This window comes from Megalobrama amblycephala, linkage group LG1, assembly GCF_018812025.1.
Source record: "Megalobrama amblycephala isolate DHTTF-2021 linkage group LG1, ASM1881202v1, whole genome shotgun sequence".
NCBI lineage: Eukaryota > Metazoa > Chordata > Actinopteri > Cypriniformes > Xenocyprididae > Megalobrama > Megalobrama amblycephala.
In genome coordinates, this window is record NC_063044.1 from 28,298,402 (window position 1) to 28,321,581 (window position 23,180).

Genomic DNA, 23,180 nt, shown 5'->3' on the forward strand with positions numbered 1-23,180 from the left:
GTCTTGTGGCACATTTGACTTGTGTAAACCTTTTGATACATTTGTATGCCAGACCGCTGTTTCATAAGACATCTAATGACCTGAAATCAGCAAGCTAGACGAGTCGGTACATTTTAGTAAAGTAAAACTGGACAGCTAATATGTCCCATTAAAAACTTCTGTAAAGTTGTACTAAAGTAATCTCAATAAGAATTTAAATCAGCCTAAATCGGCATGTGATTTAATACTTAAAAACCTGATTATCGAACAACAACTTGTAAAACTCAACTTTTCAAGTAAATGTACTTTTTGTGATCTCAAGTTATATTACACACACACCTAATTTATTTCTATATACAAAATAAATAGTACAAATGATGGTTTTCTAAAGTTCAAAAGGTTGCTTGAAGGTTTGATAATCAGATACTAGTCAATGGTAAACTGATTCATTAGCAAGACAAGTGTTAGTTGCTCCTTGTATCAATTACAGAATCTACCAGCAAACTTAATAATCATTTTCTGTTGTCATCATTTTGAGCAAATATTGTGTAAAAGTGTTTGATTTCAGAAATTGCATGTCTCATTTTGTAATAAAAGAACAAAAAAGCAGGATGGTATTTATTAATCTACACAACAAATGAAATACAAATGTTCTTTGTTATGTTAATGTTAGCTCAGGCCCATCATATAAAATTACCAGGTATAATTTTTGATTTTAAATGTTCATAACTCGCAGAAGCAGTGAGTAAAACGGACAGAAACAGGCCTTGAGGTCCATTGTTCCTTATAATGTCTTTGACAACAGCCTTGACTTTGAGTCTTTCCACTTTATATGAGACACAGGACTGGTATTTTTCTGTACTTAAAAGAGACACAACTGTGTCAGTATAGTTTATGTTTAAGCTATTTCCTCATCCTGTCAGCCACAGATCTTCGATAGCCTCCCTGCATGTGTTCCCGCCCCTTTGCTCTGGATCTGGCATTGTTAGGCTATTACGGTTGCAGTCATGTCCGAGCTGTTTGTTTTAGTTTGACATATACACCCCCATCCATAGTAACTCATTTATCTTTCTATTTAACACCAAGGTTGCTGGGAAATGTCTGCGTCACCTAATAAGATCTTCCTTCTGTGCAAATGACTTAAGATTATTCACAACTTAAAAATGATTTCGTCCGTTGAATATAATATGTCAGACAGCTCACACTCAGTTTACAACATTACACTCTCTCATGGTTTGAATAAAACTTTTGGACATGCTTTGATACGGACAAACCGAGAAGAAGTACATATGGTAGTCTGAAAGAAAATACTATCCAATTTCATCCTCATGCACCTCAGTCACACTAAAAGTCTTTCTGGGCACGGAGGCATGATAATCAGATCTGCTTAAAATAGCGTGAGCTAAAATATATCTTTATCCAATGAGAAGGTCCATTGGAATTGGTTATCAGTTCCATCTGAGAACGTGAATTGCACAAAATCACCAAACATGGAATGCTTCCCACACATCCCGTCATCAAAAGCCTGTGTGCATCCAACTATGGAGGGAAACTACAGTAATAAACTTACAAAAAATATAAATATCCACAAAACAGTCCGACTTTATACACTAACTTTAAATCCAGGTGAGCAAAGGCTTTGTGAGCTAATTTCTCTAGTGTTTGTGATGAACGTGTGTTTTGCTTAGTGGGTCAATAGCGCCCTCGTCTGGTAAGACACTTGACAAAATAAAGTCTGAAACTTAAAACAAATAAATAAATAATAATTATATATATATATCAATTTCAGGAGGTCAAACTAAACATACTTTTACATTTATTTTATACGATTTGAGAACATGTCTAAATGTTTAAATTTCTGATTTGTGTGATTTTGTGTTTTAGCATTGAATAAGCAAAATGTATGAAATGCCATGCAACCAAACCAAACTAAAACAAAACAAACAAAAACACAAGAATAACAGGATTGTAGGTTTAGCTTAAATTAACTTGTGACACAGTAGAGCCTAGCTATTTGAGACCAAATATTTGTTCATAATATTAATATATCTGATAAACCTATTAATTTGAGAACAAATCATTTTCATAATCTCTTTTAACTTGGGTAATACTGTTTAATGGTTTAGCTTGGTTTAACAGCATCAGTTTGTGCAAAAACAGAGAAAATTTAATGAGATTATATGTCTTTAGAAAGGGTCCAAAGGGTCTTGGGATTCCTTCTACAATCTTTTTTTTTTTACTACAACAAAATAAATATTAAAACAGATTATGTCCATATTATGAAGCTGTATGTTTTTAATTGCTGGATGCAGTCGAGAGGCTGGACAAACCAATAGGGCTCCAGAATTTTTGGAATACTCTCAATTGCAAAGACATAATATTTAATATGTCTATGATCAATTTACTATATGCACGACTACTTCCTGGTTGTTGTTAAAGGTGCAATATGCAAGAATTTTTGCAGTAAAATATCCAAAAAGCACTAGGCCAGTGTTATATATTTTGTTCACTTGAGTATTTCAACTATTTGAAAATCGTGAGAAAATAGCAATTTTAACCAAGGCTCCGGGACGTGTGAGGAGTCGCCTGTCAATTGCGTCATACCCGCGTTACCCTTGATTTCCGGTTTTATTTTATAGAAACCATGGAAACACCAAAGACGCTTTAATATTTACATGTTTTAATAGTCAAGGGAACAACTGGTTTTGATATATTTATAGAAAACTAATATTGTTATATAGCTCAACACATTTAGTCTTATTGTTTAAATCTAATTTTCTTGATTTTTTGCGAGTACCATGCCTCAGAGAAAAACACTATTTTGTCAAGTAGCTAACATAGCATAATCGGATGCAGCTTTATTTTTAGTAACAGTAATACAGCATTTTCTCCATCATACAATTTAAAATTAATTACATGCCATTTATCAACACAAGCCATCCAACATTTAATATGATCTTCTAAAATCGATCTATCTTACTGCAGTGTGTCTCAAACAAGGGTCTCACAGCAGCCGCTGAGCGAACGCACAGAGTAACGTTATAACATCATTTTCAACACTCTCAAATGTATCTAATATGATAAACAGAGCTGTGTTACCTCATACTCATGACCGGAAAAGCGGAAGTGGCGCCGGCGACTGTGTCATAATAAAAGTTCAGCTGCTCGTGAGGCGTGTGTTGCACAATCACTCCTGCGGCCTCATTCAGCTCCCACAACACTCTGTCCTGATCTGCTTCATTCTACAGTAACGTTAAACTTGGCGTCATCAAGCTACGCCTTTGTTTTGAATAGGCCTCTAGCGACCTCTAGCAGGCAGAAAATATTACATATTGCAGCTATAAGCCAGCTTGGGCATTTCTGGTGAACTATTATGTGATAATTCTGTACATCGGCACAAAACCATCAGTGGTTGACTTTTTAATGTTGTATTCATATTTTAATGCAGTTATCACATTTACCTAATTTGCCAATAAACCAGTTATACTGATTGCAATACAGACGAAGCTATTGGGACCGTTTAAGAAATGCAATGTCTGTAATTAGACACGCACACGGCATTATTTTGTCCAGCACTTCAAATGTTATTTATGTGATGACCACAAACATTACTTGTTCATCCTTCTGAGATTGTCCCCATTTTTAAAACCGAACTATTCAAAATGTAGTAAATCCAACATTTGATAGAAAAACACTTATTTAAAAATAAAAAAGACATTAATTACCACTATAACCAGCAGGTGGCGGCAGAGGAGCATTTATTTGCGCATATATGAGCCATTTCCTGTAAAAGTTTTTCACTCAGTTTCGCTTTTGAATAAATATTAAACTCACTCACTAAAAAAATATTATAAAATCACTAGGTTTAAAAATACATTTTGTCAGTGTGAAGTATGAAGCACTGACAAAATCTCATGAAAAACAATAACTTTTCTTGTGAATGAATTACACACAAAGCCGAGCACTGCGCTTTCACTTTGTGAAACAGTTGTGACAGTTTTGCACAGTTGTGCACAGTTGTGAAAACACATTTTATTCAATTTATCTAACTAAAGTGCACAATAAATATTTAATTTTGATGCTATTTTTCACACAAAAGTGTGAAAACTGATGGTCGAATTGAATTCAGCCGAGGAGAAAAATGAGGTATGTCTTTATTTATTTATTTTTATGTTTCCTTACATTTGAATAACTAAATTAATACTATGCCTATGTAAGTGACTATATGTTGATTATGAACTAAGTATTACACTATTGATGCTCAACACACCAGCAAGTGACATTTCACTGGAAGTTCTCCAGCTGGCTTATATTATTGCGGAAGTTCTAAAGAATATGATAAGTTGCTTCGGAATCAGTTCTTTTTGGAATCAAAATGACTCCCAGCCCTACAGAACAAATGACCATTTCAGTTTTGGCCTGGATACAATGTTTTCATGGCAATTTAACTTTGTTACATAATAACTCTCACAACAAAAAACGTGATTTGTGGCCCATTAATGGAAAGCGGCATGCGTTTTACAGAACAGCAGCTCAGGAAGCTTGTTATCACTGCGTTCCCATCACATCCACTTTAACCATTTACCAGCTTGTTTTGCTATCGTTCTGTTTACAAATCCCAGCCCTGATAAGACTTGTGCAAAATAACGTTGCACTCCATCCAATGAAATCAGGGTGTTCATCCTGCTGAGTTATGAATCAAAAATGAGAGTGCACAACTTGCTGAGATTTTAGATCACATTTAATGATTTTCATTCAAGAGCAGATTCACATGAATCTTTCTCTGGTCAACACTTCCATGGCATTTCTCTCTTTCAGCCACAAAAAGTCATGTTTTCCCCTCTCTCTCTCTCTCTCTCTCTCTATCTCTCTCTCTCATACAACACAGATACTTGTACAGAGACTGCAGTCTAAACCAGCTGAGGAGATCTTTAAGAGATCTTACACCATCAGCTGTGAAGCACATGCCAACTGGGCAACAGTCACAAAATGACCCAACTAACCAATAACATAACATGTATAGCAGTTGCATTTAAGACACGTTTTTAGAGTCCTTGCGCAAGGACTTGACAATCTCCCTTTGAAACAATCTTCAATTAAAAATCCATTCACATCCACTCGTTTCGCATGAGCACCAATGTACTTAAAAGAGAAACTGACAGAATAAAAAATAAAACACTGATCTATTCCACTGGTATGTAACTGCAAGTAAAGGAATGCACATCTCATTAAAAAATACACAGCATTAAAAATTGAAATAAATTCACAAAGATCACATTTGAAGTGTTAAAATGTTAATATCTTCTTCTTGTCTATACATGTGTTAGGTAAGATATATCAATAATATTCCCTTTTGGAATACTAAAAACCTAACAGTCAGAGTTAAGTCGCGAAAGCTGCAACAAACATCCGTAATGGACCAGTTTGTTATTGCTTCCCTGTGTAGATATGGAAACATAACCAAAAGCACTCGTATGTTTGGGAGGCAGTCACTGTATTTGCAGTAAAAATCGACAGTCAATTCTTGGATGAATCAGGCACCACGAGTATGGTGAACGTGTATAGTATACTCACATAGTAAAGTATACTAAATTGTCAATTTCTATTTATTTTAAAGCAAAGCCACAGCAGCAAATCTGCTGCCACCGCCTACTGCTCAAAGACAAAACAGAACAGGGACTTAAAGCTAAAGCTACCAAAACATGTGACACGTTCTCTTTGGCACATTCTGTCACCGGCAAATTCATACAGTTCTTGAAATCCTTTTCTTGCTTTTGTTTTTGTGAAAACGCCTTCAGATTGGTACAGGGAAAAACTTCTTAAGAAAAAGCATCATACACAGGCATTAAGCATTTTATGCTAAGAAAAACAATATATATATATATATATATATATATATATATATATATATATATATATATATATATATATATATACACACAAGAGTTTAAACACACGAACGCTCCCTAATTCGTTGCAGATAAAAGTGCATCGACTTTTTACTCTTGTAAAACATTCAATGTAGTGTAGCCAAATAGTTCAATTCGTTCAACATTCAAAAGAGCCATAAATTTGGGATCTCTTGAAATCTGGAAAAAAAGTTATGTTTATAAGACTAAAATACTTCAGTTCATGAACTTGTTCCAAGGCAATTTCTCAGAAAGCTTCATTATCATTTAAAAAGCAACCAGAAATCTTTTAGACAGCTGCGTTAACTGTTTCATTTGGAGTTTACATTGTGTCAAGCACAGAATTAAGCTGCTGCGAAAATGAAGCGATCTAGGATCAAATTCATCGAAGCATTATGCAGAGCATCGCATAGGCTTGTGCAAACGTGCTACAAAATAATGTGCCGTACGAAAGAGCAACAAAGGCATAAATATGTATGTTCAAATGCAACTGGAAGGCATGACGGAATTTTTCATGCTTATTTTGTACAAGTGTTGGACGTGCTAAAACAATGCATTTAACTAAGTGTGCTTAGCTTATTTAAATATTTAGCAGCAAATGGTTCCAAACAAATTTGATCATCTCTAAGTGGCAAAATTTAACTGAGAACATCAACATCAAGATTGCTGAGGGATCATTAACAGAAAAGGAAAAGCATGTCTCGTTTTGACATGAACCCATCTATGTCTGCTTAAAACGAACATCTCGCATCTTTTTATAACTGCATGGCAGTGCAAGCTTGTACTCTGTTATCACAGTTAAAACAGCTACAAACTGTGAACTTGCAAATGCTAGAAAGAGAAAATCTTCATTTCAAAGGGTCAAGGCCTTTTGTTTAAGTGCTTTATAGTTTTATGTCTGTGCCTTTTTGATTGTAATTCTGATTTGTCACCAATTTTTCAAGCTAAACGGTTTCGCTGTAGTCTTAAGAGTTCCTCTTGAACAACAAAAGCCGCGTTTCCACCGCAGGAACTTTCCCCAGGAACTAGGGACTTTGGGGTGGTACTCGGTGTGTTTCGACCTCAGGAACTAGGGTCTAAATCAGTGTTTCTCAACCCTGGTCCTGGAGGACCCCCCAACACTGCACATTTTGAAAGTCTCCTCTGTCTGACACACTCATTTCAGGTAGTGGAGTTTCTTCTAATGAGCTGATGAGTTGAATCAGGTGTGTTTAATTAGGGAGAAAGACAAAACCTGCAGTGTTGGGGGTCCTTCAGGACCAGGGTTGAGAAACACTGGTCTAAATGAAGTTCCAGGTAAACATTTCCCCCTCAGAAAGTCTGTGCTCGCGAGGTAGTACTTTTTCAAAGTTCAGGAATTTTAGAGGGTGGGACTCCACGCAGCATTTTTAAAAGTCTGTTGCGGTGCGTGCAGTAAGAGTTGTTTGCTATTCGAATCAACTATAGAGTTTAAAAAATACGACTGATGGACCAACTAAAAGGTTCAGGCTTTATTGAGCACACAAGCAGAAGGCGAAATCCAGCGGGAACTGGAAAGTTACACGCTGTCCTACATCACCGGACTAATTTGTCTAATCTTCACTGTACTTTAGATCACAAAGGAAATCCAGACAGCAACAGGTCTGGGGGAAGAAAGTTCCTGGGACAAATTGTTCCAGGTAATTTCGGTGGAAAAGCGGCTAAATATTAGGGATTGGGCATAAGGGCCAGGTAGTTTACTGAAGTGAACTCCCCATATACTCTTCCTTCTTTTCAAAACATATGCAAAACGTAAATGCATGATATTTTGCATTATACTGTGATTTTTTTTTTTTTGTTCAATCCTTTTGAGCCAAAAGGGAGATGAGAACTGTCATGGCAACACACCTACCTCACGCCTGAATCATAGCAGATGCTTGTGATGTAGGTCAGGGTAAGTAGGTCGCTAGCTGAGAATTTTCTAAAAATCTCTCTCATTGATCAGAGATAGAAATATTTAAAGATGAGTAATACAGAATCTGAAAAGAACAAATTAGGGATATAACTTGTGAAGATGATGGCATCCCATAAATATGTAGGAGGGACACATGGTCTAATTTGCAGGTGAAGGAATTGGCTCTACTGTGGCCGGCCATCCCACGGAGGCTTGGTTGAGAGTGGGTGTAGGTGTGGAGGCTGAAGTGGGCGTGGTTGTGGGCATTGGGGAGGGTGTGGACGGGGTCGCGGCAGGAGCTGTGGTTGTAGTGGAGCAGCTGGTTGTGGAGGTAGCAGCTGAAACTGTTGGGTTTGGAGCAGGAGTGTCAGTTTGGGCAGGAGTGTCGTTTGCGGGTGATGCAGTCTTGTTGTAGTTAAGATTAAGGATGTGCTGCTGCAGGTGCCTGATCCAGTCCTCCTGTACTGAGAGAGGGCCGTGAAACTCCACATCACAGAACCTAAAAGAAATTCATTACAAATAAAAAAAGGTTCTGAGGGCTTATACATTTGTAGAAAGAAAACTCTGAGGTATTTTTAAAATCCTAGCAACACACCAAGCTTCATCTACACTTCTTCTTAAACTAAATGAACTGACTACCAAGATATTAAGGCATTTTAAGGCATCATAAGCCCCTTTCCCATATACAGTCTTTACTGGTAATTTACCAGTAAGAGATCATGTGTGAACAAAAATACCGGTAAATCGGTTCCGGCAATTTATCAATAAGGGACGTTGTAATATTACCAGTAAATTACCGATATGAGCATGTACGTCAGAACGCATTGACGTAAGAAGTCTGCAATCATAAAGTTCTTATGGAGATGATGATGTTAACAGTAAGTTCTGCTGGTTTTTAATAGTTTTTCTATGTAAATATGCACTAGATTGACACCTTTAACCGCTTCAACATGTCACGCCCGAGTTGCCAGTTGGATACTATGCAAGTCTCAGGGGGTTTCTTTAACCCCTTATGTCTGTCACATTTATACTTTAAAAAATGTCATCAAATTGAACAGATGGTAAAACTAAAGTGCTTTTCCTCATGTAGGCGAATGAAGACAACAGCACAGCATTTAAAGATCATTTCCGATGACTAACATCACAGAATTTACCGGTATTTTGGTGGTGTGAGAATGGTCTCTTACCGGTAAAAAGACAGAATGCCGTTGCTTGTGTGAACAGCATATTTATGTATTTACCAGTACGACAAGTCATTCTGGTAATTTTACAGTAGTTTACCAGGATTGCTGTGTGAAAAGAGCTATATAAATGCCCTCAACATAAAGACTGCTCCAAAAGAAAGATACATAGAGCATTCTACAAGAGTCACTTACTAGGATCCATTTTGTTTAAAGGTGCCATAGAACGTCTTTTTAAAAGATGTAATATACGTCTAAGGTGTCCCCTGAATGTGTCTGTGAAGTTTCAGCTCAAAATACCCCATAGATTTTTTTTATTCAATTTTTTAACTGCCCATTTTGGGGCATCATTAAATATGCGCCGATTCAGCGCGCGGCCCCTTTAAATTCTCGTGCTCCCCACCACCCAAGCTTGCGCTTGCCTTAAACAGCATAAACAAAGTTCACACAGCTAATATAACCCTCAAAATGGATCTTTACAAAGTGTTCGTCATGCAGCATGTCTAATCGCGTAAGTAAGGTATTTATTTGGATGTTTACATTTGATTCTGAATGAGTTTGATAGTGCTCCGTGGCTAAAGCTAACATTACACACTGTTGGAGAGATTTATAAAGAATGAAGTTGTGTTTATGAATTATACAGACTGCAAGTGTTTAAAAATGAAAATAACGACAGTCTTGTCTCCGTGAATACAGTAAGAAACGATGGTAACTTTAACCACATTTAGCAGTACATTAGCAACATGTTAACGAAACATTTAGAAAGACAATTTACAAATATCACTAAAAATATCATGGATCATGGTCCATCTGCCATTTTTCGCTGTTGTCTTTGCTTGCTTACCTAGTCTGATAATTCAGCTGTGCACATCCAGACGTTAATACTGGCTGCCCTTGTGTAATGCCTTGAACATGAGCTGGCATATGCAAATATTGGGGTCATACATATTAATGATCCCGACTGTTACGTAACAGTCGGTGTTATGTTGAGATTCGCCTGTTCTTCGGAGGTCTTTTAAACAAATGAGATTTATATAAGAAGGAGGAAACAATGGTGTTTGAGACTCACTATATGTCATTTCCATGTACTGAACTCTTGTTATTTAACTATGCCAAGATAAATTCAATTTTTAATTCTAGGGCACCTTTAAAATTCTAGTTATGTAGGCTGTAGATATCCAAGCAGCTCACTATAGGTTATGGATGAGATTTAATATGCAAGTACAACTCACCGGCACTTGAGTGAGTAAATTTTACCCACAAGTCTAACCAGTGGGGTGGAGGGGGGCTTTGGCACAAGGGCAGGGACGGTACTGGAGCGAGGCTTCGGGGGGCCACTCTCTCCCTCCCCTCCTTCAGCATGTGACGGGTGTTTAGGTGGCCGTCTCTCAAATCCTTAAGAGAATGAAATCAGAATATTAGGTACACTTTAGGGAAATACATAGGGCAAAAAAGGAAGATGAAGAGATTAAGGTAAAGTTTTGCTCAGACCTCGAGGCAAACGCACGTTGAGTTCACTATGGGCCACCTGTGCATGTGGAAGTGCATTACTGGCATGATGGCTGCCAGGCTGTGGAATAAGGCCATGCTGAGTGGAACTTCCATTCCTGCTTTTTGCGTCTGTACCCCGCGATGACAACCCCCAGGAACAACTATTGGCATCCCGTCCAATTGCCCTCTTTTGAGGCAAAGTGAGAGATGCCCATTTGGCAACAGCAGGCTTTTGGGAAACAGGAATTGTAGTGTCTGAATTACAGGATGGTGAGAGAGCAGAATTGCACCTCTGCAAAAGATTACAGAAATTTTAATTTATATAAAAAGCATTCTTTTCAAAACGTCACATCTAGACACCACAGAATTACAATTACTGGGGTGTAGTAAAGCATCACAAAATTGCTTTCATACTTTCTTTTGGGCATAGCGGGCTCCTTGCGCATAACTTTGCTGCATCTCTGCTGCCTTCTGTGGACGGCTGCGTATCCAGGCACTCAGCGTCTCAATAGGTGAACCATTTACGCACCACTCTGTCACGCCAAACTGTCGTAAATGTGCCCGAGCATGACTAGCCAATGCCTTCCGGTTCTCAAAGTAGAATCCACAGAGTTCACAACTAGCATCTGAAAAACAAAACAATTAAGCCACATTGTTTTTGAGATTACTCACAACCCATTTTACATATTTCTGAGTAAATCAGGAAAACAAATATTCTGACAAACAAACAAACAATGAATATTTCACAATAAGACTAGGAACTAGGCTCTATTTTAAGTCTTGGAATTCTGAATTAGGGTCTTCTGTTTATTTGAGAGTCATTCTTCTGCAAACATGGAAGCAACAAAGACAAATCAACTACAAATAGTCTTCAAATAATGTCATGGAGAAGAACCAAATAAGGAGTCTTACAAAAATAAACCCTTACCCATGTGGCCTACCCCATGCTTCTCCAGTGAGGCTTTACCCTTAAAGGAATAGTCCTGTGGGGGAGGCGAGAAGTTTTTAGATTGGACGAGCAGTGTCTTCTCTCCTGGCTGTCCCTCCTCCACCAGCACCTTCTTCTTCAATTGAGACACTCCAAAAATCTTCCCCACAGGTGAGGTGGGGGACAAGGCCATGCTTCCCAGACCATGTTTATGGAGGCGCGAACCAGAGTGGAGCAGATTAAGAGGTGATTTGCGGGACAAGGCAGAGGTCTGATAGCCTGGACTGTGCAATGAAATTCCACCATCCTGTCCCGGCTCCTCCTTTATGCCCAAAGCAACAGATGCAGGGGTAGTGCCCTGTCTCCTCATGACTTCCCACAGCGTGTCAATAGGCGAGCCGTTCACAGACCACTCCGTGATACCCATATGCCTCAAGTGTGATCGTGCATGGCTTGAGAGGCCTTTGCGGTTTTCAAAGAATTCACCACAGAATTCACAGCGAATATCACGGGATGGTTCCTTCTCCTGAGTCATGACTATAGGAAGAAAGACAGTAAAAAGAAAACAGATGATATAGTCATCCATTAACATCATTAAAAATGATAAAAGTAAACGAACAAACAAACACCACAGGTGTGAAAAACATACCCAAGTTGACTGGATAAACATTATCTGAAGTATTTAAACTAGAATGTAGTGGCTCTGGGCTGTAGCCTTTATTTACTCCCATGTCTGATCCTTTCATGGTAACTTCTACAATTTCAGGCTCTGGTTTTGGCTTAACCAGCTCTACTGCTGGGGGGGAATTGGCAGCAGATGTCGAAGGAGACATTTTACGGGTAGTAGGCTGGTCGTGGCTTGGTGTTTTGGCAAAGTGGAAAGGCAGGCGCCCAAGAACATTCCCTGGTGGGGAAGAGGACTGGACCACGGGCCGAGGCAGTCCTAGGCCCGGAGAAGAACAGGGGGATTTGGGGGACTTCAGAGGCATGATGGATGGTAGGCCTCGACGAACTATAATGTCTTTTAGTGTGTCAATAGGTGAGCCATTCACAGACCATTCGGTGATGCCAAGTTGCCGCAGATGGGAGCGAGCATGACTGGAGAGGCCTTTGCGGTTCTCAAAAAGTTCTCCACAGAATTCACAGCCCACATCTTTCATTGGCTCTGATAGAAGTGCACAGAACAATCTATCAGACTTAAGTAAGTTAAGGTGTGTAAATTACCTTATGTAACTGATGAAGAAAGAATAAACAAGAGCATGCAAAAACACGTAAAAGTCGTTACCTATAGGAAAGGACATCACTTCCCCACCACTGAAACGAAGGACCTGCAAAGAAGAGGGTTTCAGCTTCTTCGGTGGTGGGCCCAATAGGGTGTGGGCAGAAGACGAGGTAGCTTTGGAGCCAATGGTTGTCCTCAAAGAAGAAGTTGCCATTTTATATAGGACAGGGCTGGAGGAAATAGGCCTCTTAGAGGACGTAGTGGAAGTGGAGGGTACGATCGAAGTCATGCTGGTCTTCTGGGACCTCAGATCCTCAGGACCATCAGAGAGAAAAGAATTTGCTCTGTGCTTAAAGTCATCAGTCAAGATGAACCGGTTGAGTAAGTCAATGGGGGAGCCCTTGGATTCCGAGTACTCAATCCCAAAATGGCGCAAATGGGCACGAGCATGACTCGAGAGGCCCTTTCTTGTTTCAAACCATGCACCACACAACTGGCAAATAATGTCTTTAGCGTCCACATCCATCGCTAGAAAAGAAAGTGAGAGGAACAGAAAAGTTGAAGAGATTATTAGAACAGATAGACAATGTGAAAGAAGGATCAATTGATGACCCCAACACTGTAAAAACAAATAGCAAACAATTTGTTGAAATTCTTTATTAGTATTTAGTATATTAAATGCTTTCTTACTAAGGTTTAAAGGGGCATCTGTCTCTTGCGGTGCCCAGAATGGTTTGGTTGGACTGGAGAGGTTTGTAGACTGGTTCTTTCCTAAGGCCTTATGCTCCTGGGATCGCAGTGGGGAAGACACGGGTAGTAAGGAAGAGATGGGAGCCTTTCTCAGCACTGGGGAAGGGGATCGAGACTTTACAAATGGAGAGGAAGGTAGAGAGCCAGCTGCAGATGGAGTAGTTGGGGAAGAGGAAACTTTAATAGCGGAACCAGCAACAGAAAACGGGACAGGGGGCTTGGTGTCTTTCAGTCCTTCTTCAGTTTCAACATCTTTTGTGGGATTAGGTATAGGAACAATAGGGGCATGGTGCTGGGGCTTCTTAGATGATTCCACAGTAGGGGAGGTGCCTGTGAAGCATGCATCAACAGAGCGTTCCTTAGTGATCTGGTAGAGGAGATCAATGGGTGCTCCACTGTTCTCCGACATGCCGACACCCAGCTGTCGTAGGTGAGAGCGGGCATGGCTAGACAAACCACGACGTGTTTCAAAGGTAGCACCACAAAACTCACATTTCAACAAGTTGGAGCCTGAGAAAACAGAGAAATGGTGATTCAAGACTAATTTACACTTATTCACTTCATGCATTTTGATAGATTGCATTGCTAACCGATTGGGTATGCATGGCTTGAACATCAGGATGCATTTACACTTGGAATGCATTTCATCTTGTATGCATGTCAAACCACCTCCTGAGGTGATCGGATTGTTATCCATCTTAACGGAGTCTTGGACGGCATTTACATTTGGTCTTTTCATGATTGTACAGTTAATCAAAAAGCAGTGTAAATATTCCTTTACTGACTCCACTGTGGAAATCAAAACTAACGTTGATTAGCTGATAAAAGTCACTTAAAAAAATAAAAAAATCAAGATGGCAGACCAGGCTAAAAAGGGCAAACGTTTCATCCCATAAGCTCAAATATTCATGCACATGCAAATAACACTAGCCACTTCAGATGTTTTTAAAGGAATACTTAATCCAAAAATAAAAATTCATGTCCTCAATTATTCACTATAAAGTCATTCCAAACCTGTCTGAATTTTTTCTTTATCAACAATGGTGAATTTTTAGATTTTTGGGTGAGTTATTCCTTTAAAGTAGATTAAGAGAGTTGGGATAAAATAAAATTCAAATTACCCATAGAATCTGTCTCTTTAGATTCAGGGCTCTGTTCCTCTAGAGAAAACAGGGTCTTTTCTTTTGGACTTGTGGACAACTTATCTGTAAGGGGCATTTGGGCCTCCTCTTCTTCCTCTTCCTCTTCCTCATCCTCTGCCTCCTCCTCACCTGAATATGCACAGAGACAACATTTTTAATTTAGCTAAATAGTCAAGGTCAACCACAAAGATCTCAAATTAATGTTTTATAAATAATGTTAATAAAATTAAATTATTCATAATTAATTCATGCTTAATAGGCTGGCCACATGATTTGTTAAAAAGACACCTGGTAAATAGTTTTTCATTATGGGGACAAAAACTTACAGGGCAATCACAAAATATACTGTTTGATGTAACTCTGTGCAAAAGATAAATCATTTCAATCAGCCCTTAAATAGCTCTTAAAATTCACATCTATTTCTTACTTGAACTCTGAGATTATAGTCCATCACCATTTCCGATCATACTTCATGACATTACTCAATTTCTTTTGGAAAAAGTTTAACAAATTCATCTGTCTGAACAATTTTTCTCACAAGCACCATATTGCACAGATAAAATATTAGATGGGCATAGCCCACCCCAGCACCCTGCTAAGTCTTTCACAGTACTTTGATAACAATTTTAGGAAGCATCTGAACTTAGTTACTGACTTAGTGTTTTTAAAACAGACAAACTCTTTTTTCTGTACTAGTTTAACTACATTTATAGACAACTAGATTATAAAACAACAGGTTATCTGACTTAAAAGAGTTGTTTTTTAGTCCAACAATTAGATGAACATGCAACCGATACTTTATTCACTCCAGAGGTAAATTCAGCAGGCCTTAAGTAGCACACAGATTTTCTTTTGAAGTTGCTGCTGGTCTTGCTCCTCTCAGCATATTCAATATAATAAGCTGTGAACGCGTTCCTGCGGTGGGCGTTTCTGTTCTGTCATTTGATCTGTCCTAGACACAATTCTAGCAACATCAGCCCTTTTTCTCATCAGACTGAAAATGAAAATCCACTGTAATGGCATACATCGCATGAAATAAACAGACAAAGAGACAAAAGACATTTAATGGCAATAAGTTAAACATTGAAGTCCATCGTTTAATAACTTATTCAGGACAACACAAAAGAAAACAAGCAGCGTTGTAATTATTCTTTTCAAACCGTTTTGTTTTGTTTCTGAAAGTGCGCGGAAAAAGAAATAAGAATCAAGAACAAGAATAAAGCGTTGGCGCGCTCCATTTCAACATTAAAAAAAATCACCTCAAGTAAAATGGCGAGGACTCAGCCTAATTTTTGGGAATCATAAAGACATATATACACTGAGGAAAAAAGCCGTCATTTTGACAGGACAACAAAAACTGCGTTTATCAAGTAGGCTACCATAATGTCACATATCTTCGCTTTTCAGATAGAAAAGTGTCCAGACAGCAGTGGAATCGCTTTCGTACGTGCACTCTGTCTCATTAGACCATTTCAGGCATCAGTAATTTAAAACGCACATCGGGTATGACAGGAGCTTTTCTTAAATGTTAAGACGATTGCATGCCATGCAAGCTTGAAAAGTGTCGAAGCTCCGAGCATATGCATCTCTCTTGCATCCACATGCACGGCGCGGAAGTGCCTGCACTCACCATTCAGCGGCTGCAGCGCATCGGACTTATTACAGCACCTACAGTCAGACAATTTTTCCGCTATTGTTTGTGTCTGCGGGGAGGTGGAAGCAGCCATTTTGCCCCGCACACATGCACTAACGCACCAAGGCGTGACGAACCGAATAAAGGCGGAGACTAGGCTAAATATTAAATACCAGACATCAATTACATTAATGAAGTTTGGATTACGAAATTAGAAAGTGTTCTGCACCATACAGAAATCGTTAGAACTGCTTTCACAACTGCCCCCGACAGCATTACAAAAATCCCAAAGCCTCCACAAGCTTTTGAGGTTTCTCTTTAGTAGCCTATATTTTGGACTTCTAGCCACAAAGCAGGTGAGGTAAAGGCTATTTAGGTAAAAGAAAGTAACTTATAAGCAAGTAAATGTAATAGCACAGTGTCATCAGCCTTTGAAAAGACAGTTATCTAAATGCAGTTAAACTAGTCTGAGACTGGTGATTTAGTATTTTTGCTAATGCAAAACTTTTCCATTGTGAATTATGACTACAACCATTTCGATTTCAGATTTTTTAATGATCTTTCTTAACTATTTTGTATATGTCCATCTTTTTGCTTTAATGACAGCATGCAAATTAACTAGTATGGACTCCACAACTTTATGCAAAACCTCCTTGTTATCCAGCATGACATTACATTGTTCAAAAAGCATCTTGTGCATCAATAGAAGCAAGAACATCTTTTTTGTACAAATAAGCTTGCATTCGAGTAATGACAGAAATAATGCAGAATCTCAAGTATTTCTTGTCAAAAAATATTTTGTCAAACATTTTATTTTTCTTTGTGCATCATTATTTTCTAACAGCCATTTTTGCAGTGATTTAAAGAACTTAGTAAATAAGAATTATGTAATGACCATGGCTTAATCTTTCAAATTCTTTGAGAAATCAAAAAGTAAATCCCATTCACTTACCCTTCGGTTCACTGATATTGTGCTTTTCTTTCCAGTGCTGTTTTGGAGATTCAGAGGAAAGTGTGGCAAGATTTGCAGTCATGTTCTCCTCATCTTTCATATCTTTTCTGCTCTCTTGCTCCTCATCAGAGTTTTGCTCTTGACTTGACTGGAGATTATGAGTGGGCAAAACAAGATCTGGATGCTTGGCAAAAAGCTCTCTGAGAATATTAATGGGAGAAACCGTGACTTCCCAATTGGTGATGCCAAAGTCTCGGAGATGGGCTCGGGCATGACTGGAGAGACCAGCCCTGGTGTCAAAGCCGGCACTGCAGAACTCACATCTCATTACGCTGAAGGTGGACGGGTCAAAGTTGGCGACTAGAGTATAAAGTATAACATCAAAACAAGTTACACAAGCCTTTGGTTCTTTATCGTAGATATGGAAAATACATTTTCATGAAGCACCAAGTTTACATTTAAAAGTATCCTCACCTTTTTTCTTCTTTTTCTGGTAGGAGAATTTCTTCTCAATGGCATTAACCTCCTCTGGGGAGATAAAGTGCCTAACGTTGTAACTGACACCCACTCTGTTCAGGTGACCCCTAATGTGATTAGCTAGTCCAATGCCATTATGGAATTGATCAGAGCAATAAGGGCATTTTCTTTCCACACTCTTGAACAACCCCTCTCTATCATCATCTTCGTCATCTTCCTCGGTTAATGCACCAATAAGACGATTTACAACATCTTCATCCTCTTCATATTCATCATCATCATCATTATTATCATCATCATCATCATCATCATCATCCTCTAGTTTTGCAGCAACAGGTGTGTCTTCTCCGCTCCTCCCCTGACTATCAGATTTGTCTTTTTTGAGTTTGGGTTCCTCCTCCTGTGCTTCAAGCTTTTTACTACTCTTCTTTGAAGAGGAGCTGGCTTTGAGATCCAGAGCACTGGCAGGTGGCTCATTCTCTGAGGTTAAAGTGGAGTGATAAATAGTGTAAGAGTTATTTAAAAAAAATAAAAAATAAACAAAGACCATTATTGCACTATTTGGTGGTTAAATACAAACAAAATGTGCATGGGATGCAATGAGAATGATGACAAGCTGAGTTAAAGGAATAGTTTATCTAAAATAGAAATGCTGTTTTCTGTTAGTCACCCTCATGTTGTCTCAAACTCAAATGACTTCTATGAAACATGAAACAAATATTTTGAAGAATGTTCAGGCTTCTTTTTTCTATACAACAAAAGCATATTGGGCTCCAAAAAAGGAAAAAGTATTGTGAATGTCCATCAAATTTTCTACTTTTGCATTCCACAGAGAAAAGAAAGTCATATTGGTTTGGAACAACAATATGGTAAGTAAATGGTGACAGAATTCTTATTTTTGGCCTGACTATTCTGCAACCGTTTTAAGATCCCTGTGGCTCATCACTCACCCTGCTGTATGAGAGGGGAGTTTGGAGGTCAGAGCTGAGAGAATCTATGAGGACGAGGGGTAACTTGTTTCTTAGCTGGGCTTGCTGCCCCTCAAGCAACCCCAACCTTTCTGCTGCCCCTCAGAGGCTGTCTGAGAAGCTGCTCTTCAGCTGCAAGGCCGGGGCAGGCACCTCCACAGGTTCTTCAGGGGAAGGGACCAGGTTCAGACCAGGGTGAAACCTGGGATTTCCCCAAGTCTATGGCCAAGCAAGACATATGAACTATGTGCTTTTAGGATTTTAAGGCATGGCATTTGCCCCCAATCCAAATATTGGTCCTTGCTGACTATGGCCGCTGATTGGGTTAACAGTTCCTTTCCTACAATAAAAAATTGAAGGAAGAAAAGTCACTATACCACCATTAGTGGCTAATAGTGAGCATCGGCCAATGGAACAGGAATTTACACCTCAGAACTATAATACTGGCCAATGGAATGGGGAGAGTCACTCCTTTAACCAGAGGCCAATCAAACAGGGTGTTCCACTATACAAAGTTGGTTAGACTGACTCAGGCACATTGAATCTAGGCATCACAATAACACAGCAATTCATACAGTACACATACACATATGCATGCATCACTACAAGACCAAAGAAAGAAGTACAGGTAATGTATTTATTCAGATTTTGCCTATATGAAATTAGAATTGTGACTGTAAATTCTAATTGTTCTGTTGTGGTTGTTAATGACAGTATCATTTAATGTGACAATGTTATTAAATGGATGGTGAGAAATTTATAGAAAATAAAAATGGCATTTCTGAAAATGCATTGATAATTTAATAATAAATTAATTTCATGATATTTTGCAGCCTTTCCCTACGTAACCTTACCAGTTTAAGCATTGACTGGTCTTGATGCTATAACTTGTTATTGACTTACCTGTTTTGGAGTCTTGTTTTGGATCATGCTCTGATTCTGGTGTTGGAATGTCTTCTTTCTGGCCCTTATCTGCAGCCTGGTTTGAGATTTGGACTTGTTTTTTTACACCAGTAGTCAGGGTTGACTTAGGATCAAGTCTTCTACTCGCTCTTGTGCGCCCCAGTTTATCCTTTGTGGCCCTGACTGAGCGCTTTTTTCCTATGCTCTTTAATGCCACATCTTTGCGCCGCGGAACAGCCCTTGGATTTGGAGGAGGAGAAATGAGATGCTGAGGTTGTAGAACATCCTCTTCCATAGGATTAGCCAGAGATGTCTCTCCTATTTGTCTCGACTCATCCGCAGGGTCTGTACTTGCATGCAGGGTTGCTTTATCTGGTTGGTCTGTGGCTTCACCGGGGGTTGCAGAAGCACTTCGACAAGACAATGACCTAGAGTCCACCTGTGAAGGGGCAATGTCAGGCTGTGTTTCTTTAGTTTTTTTGGATGCTCGGATGGGGTACCTCTTGTTGACGGGTGAAGTGACAAAAGTTGGTGTAACATCTGCAGAGGACTGGACCTGTCCTTTCTTGCAGGACTTCTGCTGAAAGCGGGGGGAAGTTCGATAAACACCAGCCCTTTTTCGGGTGGTGTGCGTCTTGGCATGCTCGGAAAGCTCTTGAGACACGTCAGAGCTAAAGTTGCACTCAAGACACACAAACTGGCCACAGCTGACCTTTGTTGACTCTACGATGACTGGCTTCGATGTGTTACTGCAACCAGCTTGCACTGCCACTTGCTTTTCCCCCTTATTTAATTTTCCAATCTCTTCAAGGATTTTCTGCCGTGACTCCTCATGGCATCGGTGATGATCTAGCAGCAGTACCTTGTCTACAAACTCCTGACCACACTCTATACATTCAAAAGCATTTTTATTAAGATGTCCGCTCCAAGCTTCTTTCTCTCCACATTGCCATTTCTTCCCAGATCTACCGACCTGGCCATGCTCTCGCATGTGTTCACGTAGATGGATACGTTTTTTGAAGTAAATGCTACATTCTACACATGTAAAAATCTCTTGGGAGAGGTCTTTGTCCAGTTGGTGGTCTACTACTGAGTTCTGCCTACCTCGTACCTTCTCTGTTTTTTCCTCTTTAAAATTTAACATTCCTCCCACATCCTTTGTGGTTTTCTTACGCTGCTTTGCTCCAGTGTTTTTTCCCCTGGTCCTTCTGCCGGCTCCCGTTGTGCGTTGCCAGGTGCCTAAACCAGAGAAAGGCCTCAGTATGGCCCTCTTTTTCCTTCTGCGCTGGATGAAGGTGCAGTGTGCCCAAGGTCCAGGTGGTGGACTCTCTGGGTCAGAGTCTGCTGGGAAGGTGTATACATCCGCCTCTTTGGTGTTCTTCTCTTCCCGCCCTCTACGATTAAGGACTTTCCGCTTATCTTTCTCTTCTTTTTGGCATCCCTCTTTTGGTGTAGTATCTGGTAGATTTCTCACTTTCCTTTGTTCCACTGCAAGTAAATAGGGAAAGGTTTTTACTGACTTGAGTATTTTTTTCACATGGAGGTATTGACATGAATGAAAAGGTGCTTTGAGGTACTTTTTGTTTTTTTACGTTTTGCTGCATGCTTGGGTAGGCTGGATTCTGTAGTTGTTGGCTCTCTGTATGCAACATCTTGATTCTCCACCTCCAGGGGGGCAAGTGGGTTTTTATCAAGAAATAAGTGCTTGGTTTCCACAGGTTCTTGGCACGGATCAATGTCAAAGCTGAAAGCATAAGGATTAATATTGATAAATAGGTTTCAGCTCTATATTTACCTCCATCAAACCCCTCAAAATTTAAAATCCTCATATATGCACCTTTCTATAAACCTGTTTTTCCGTATAATCATCTGCATCTCACCTGTCTTGTTGTAGTCCAGAGGTGGGACTCCCTGGGCTATGAGCAGCCAGACCATGAGGGTTAGAAAAGTGCTGAAGTTCTTCCTCTGACATAAACCATTGGAATCCACACAGGAACACAAACAATATACACATGACTTAACAGCAAGCAGTAGACTCACAGTTATATATACAGCATGTAGACAAACAAAACCATTAACACTTTTCACAGAGAGAGACAGTTTCACAGTACAAACACAGAATAATTCAGCCTGAAAGTAGCTGAATGATTGCAAATTCTCATTTCAAGTCTTTTTGATTTAGTCACCTGTGTTTTCTTCACTAACATGAAAGTAAGAATGAACCAAAGAGGCAATTACCATCCAAGGTTTCTTTCTCAGAGTCTGAGTCCCATGTGAGAGATGAGGGAAAGGCTGAAGATCGTGGACTTCTCTGTCCTTTACCACAATGCTCCAGTGTGGGGAAAAAGCAGTTTAGACCTTCCGATTCTCCATTCCCATCACCCTTCTCCATGTCATCACAATGTAATAACCCCCCCTGTGAGTTCAGAGGGTTGAAACAAGTCCAACATTACATAGTTCTGTTTCGGAGAGAAATAAAATGTTGCAAAATTCTCACACAGGTGCTAATTATTAAAAGATAAGAATCAGAAATGCATACAATAACAGCATAATGATAATTATGATAAAAATGGATCTAACTGTATCAAAACAATGACTCCCACATATATTTTTTTACATCCATATAGTAACATTTTTTCCTGTATTGGAAAAGTGAATAAATTAATGCAAAGAGAAAAAAAAGTTAAAAGAGTTCCATTGTCTCAGGGCCTTTGCTATACCAGGAAGGTGCAGTTGAGTAAGGATGTTGATGTTGAAGGCAGTAGTCCTTGGTTGGACATCAGATCTTGGGTGTCCCTGGTCGAGAGATCATCCTCAGGCTCCATGGTCCCCTGGTGCACGGGCTTGTGTGCAGTTTCAGTCAACCTCTTCTGTCCTACATTATGAAGAGCAATTCCATTTCTGGACAAACACAAATACAACTATGATGCAATCTAAGATTGTCAATATGAAAGCAATAGATATGGACTAGTAGCCACAAAACTATCTAATCATTTTAAAGAAAATCTACAAATAAGCATTTGCAAGATGTTTACAAACACGAGAGGTTAATGTGGGGATAAATTTCAGTCTCTGAAAGAGTGCATTTGAATAACTATATCTTTGTGTTTAATTCCTGAGGAGTATCACTCTGTCTGACCTATTTTATCATGCCTCATTTCCTACGTTCATAATATCGAAGGAGGCCGGTTTTTTTTTTTTTTTTAATGGAGAAAAAAAATTATACCGGCTGCCGAAAATATGTTGCTGGTCTATGTAGTTCACATGCGTTTATAACTAGCGATGATACTACTGGACTATCTGCAAACGCTGTCCTTCCCCAGCAGCACAATCCGAGACCGTTAAATATTTCTCAGGATGTGTGCGGTGAGGATGAAATTGTGCAACACTCACGGAAAGCGGCCTGTCTTTGGAATCCTCTGCGTCCAATCACATCGCTTTCTCCATGTCCTATTTGGATTCAAGTGGCACGAACGCACGGGCGCTTATAGAGCATGTGTGCGTTCCGCTTTATGCGTCCCGGAGCGTCGCAGCCTTCCCTCAGGAGCACCGGGAAAAGCATATAGGTTTAGCAAACGGTGAAGACCGCCTTTGCACTCTAAACACCGGACTCCATGTTGTTAGTTTCGGAGGGACGGTGACGTTGGTGGGGAGGGGAGAGGAGTTTATGTATCAGCCACGGTGTAACTCTTTCACAGCAGGTTGAGAGATGAACGATACTTGATCAATGTAA

At 39.5% G+C, this 23,180-nt stretch overlaps 1 protein-coding gene across 5 annotated transcripts; it reads right to left on the reverse strand.

Moving 5' to 3' along the window:
* Positions 1–7,121: 7,121 nt before the first annotated feature.
* Positions 7,122–23,123, reverse strand: wizb (WIZ zinc finger b). Of its 5 annotated transcripts, none has more exons than XM_048187592.1 (17): positions 22,841–23,123; positions 22,168–22,348; positions 21,686–21,863; positions 21,328–21,412; positions 21,025–21,191; positions 19,448–20,935; positions 17,574–18,056; positions 17,100–17,459; positions 14,494–14,643; positions 13,313–13,882; positions 12,686–13,150; positions 12,050–12,565; positions 11,401–11,937; positions 10,887–11,098; positions 10,473–10,701; positions 10,214–10,376; positions 7,122–8,299 (listed from the first exon to the last, which is right to left on the reverse strand). In XM_048187592.1, the coding sequence occupies exons 2-17, from the start codon at positions 22,270–22,272 to the stop codon at positions 7,960–7,962; spliced, it is 6,048 nt and encodes a 2,015-aa protein (XP_048043549.1). In that variant the 5' UTR covers positions 22,273–22,348; positions 22,841–23,123; the 3' UTR covers positions 7,122–7,959. The 5 variants fall into 5 exon arrangements, with proteins under 5 accessions (XP_048043549.1, XP_048043529.1, XP_048043539.1 ...); XM_048187572.1 differs by having other exon boundaries at positions 10,473–10,764; positions 22,168–22,322; positions 22,841–23,122; XM_048187582.1 differs by having other exon boundaries at positions 10,473–10,764; positions 21,040–21,191; positions 22,841–23,122.
* Between the last annotated feature and the right edge of the window lie 57 nt (positions 23,124–23,180).

What these genes read in the sequence shown, in the direction of transcription:
- wizb (XM_048187572.1), bottom strand. Translation starts at nt 22,272, where the DNA reads ATGGAGCCTGAGGATGATCTCTCGACCAGGGACACCCAAGATCTGATG. An exon ending in AGTGATGTCCTTTCCTATAG is followed by an intron (nt 12,566 to 12,685) that starts GTAACGACTTTT and finishes CACTTCTATCAG; the next exon opens with AGCCAATGAAAGATGTGGGC. An exon ending in CAACGTGCGTTTGCCTCGAG is followed by an intron (nt 10,377 to 10,472) that starts GTCTGAGCAAAA and finishes CATTCTCTTAAG; the next exon opens with GATTTGAGAGACGGCCACCT.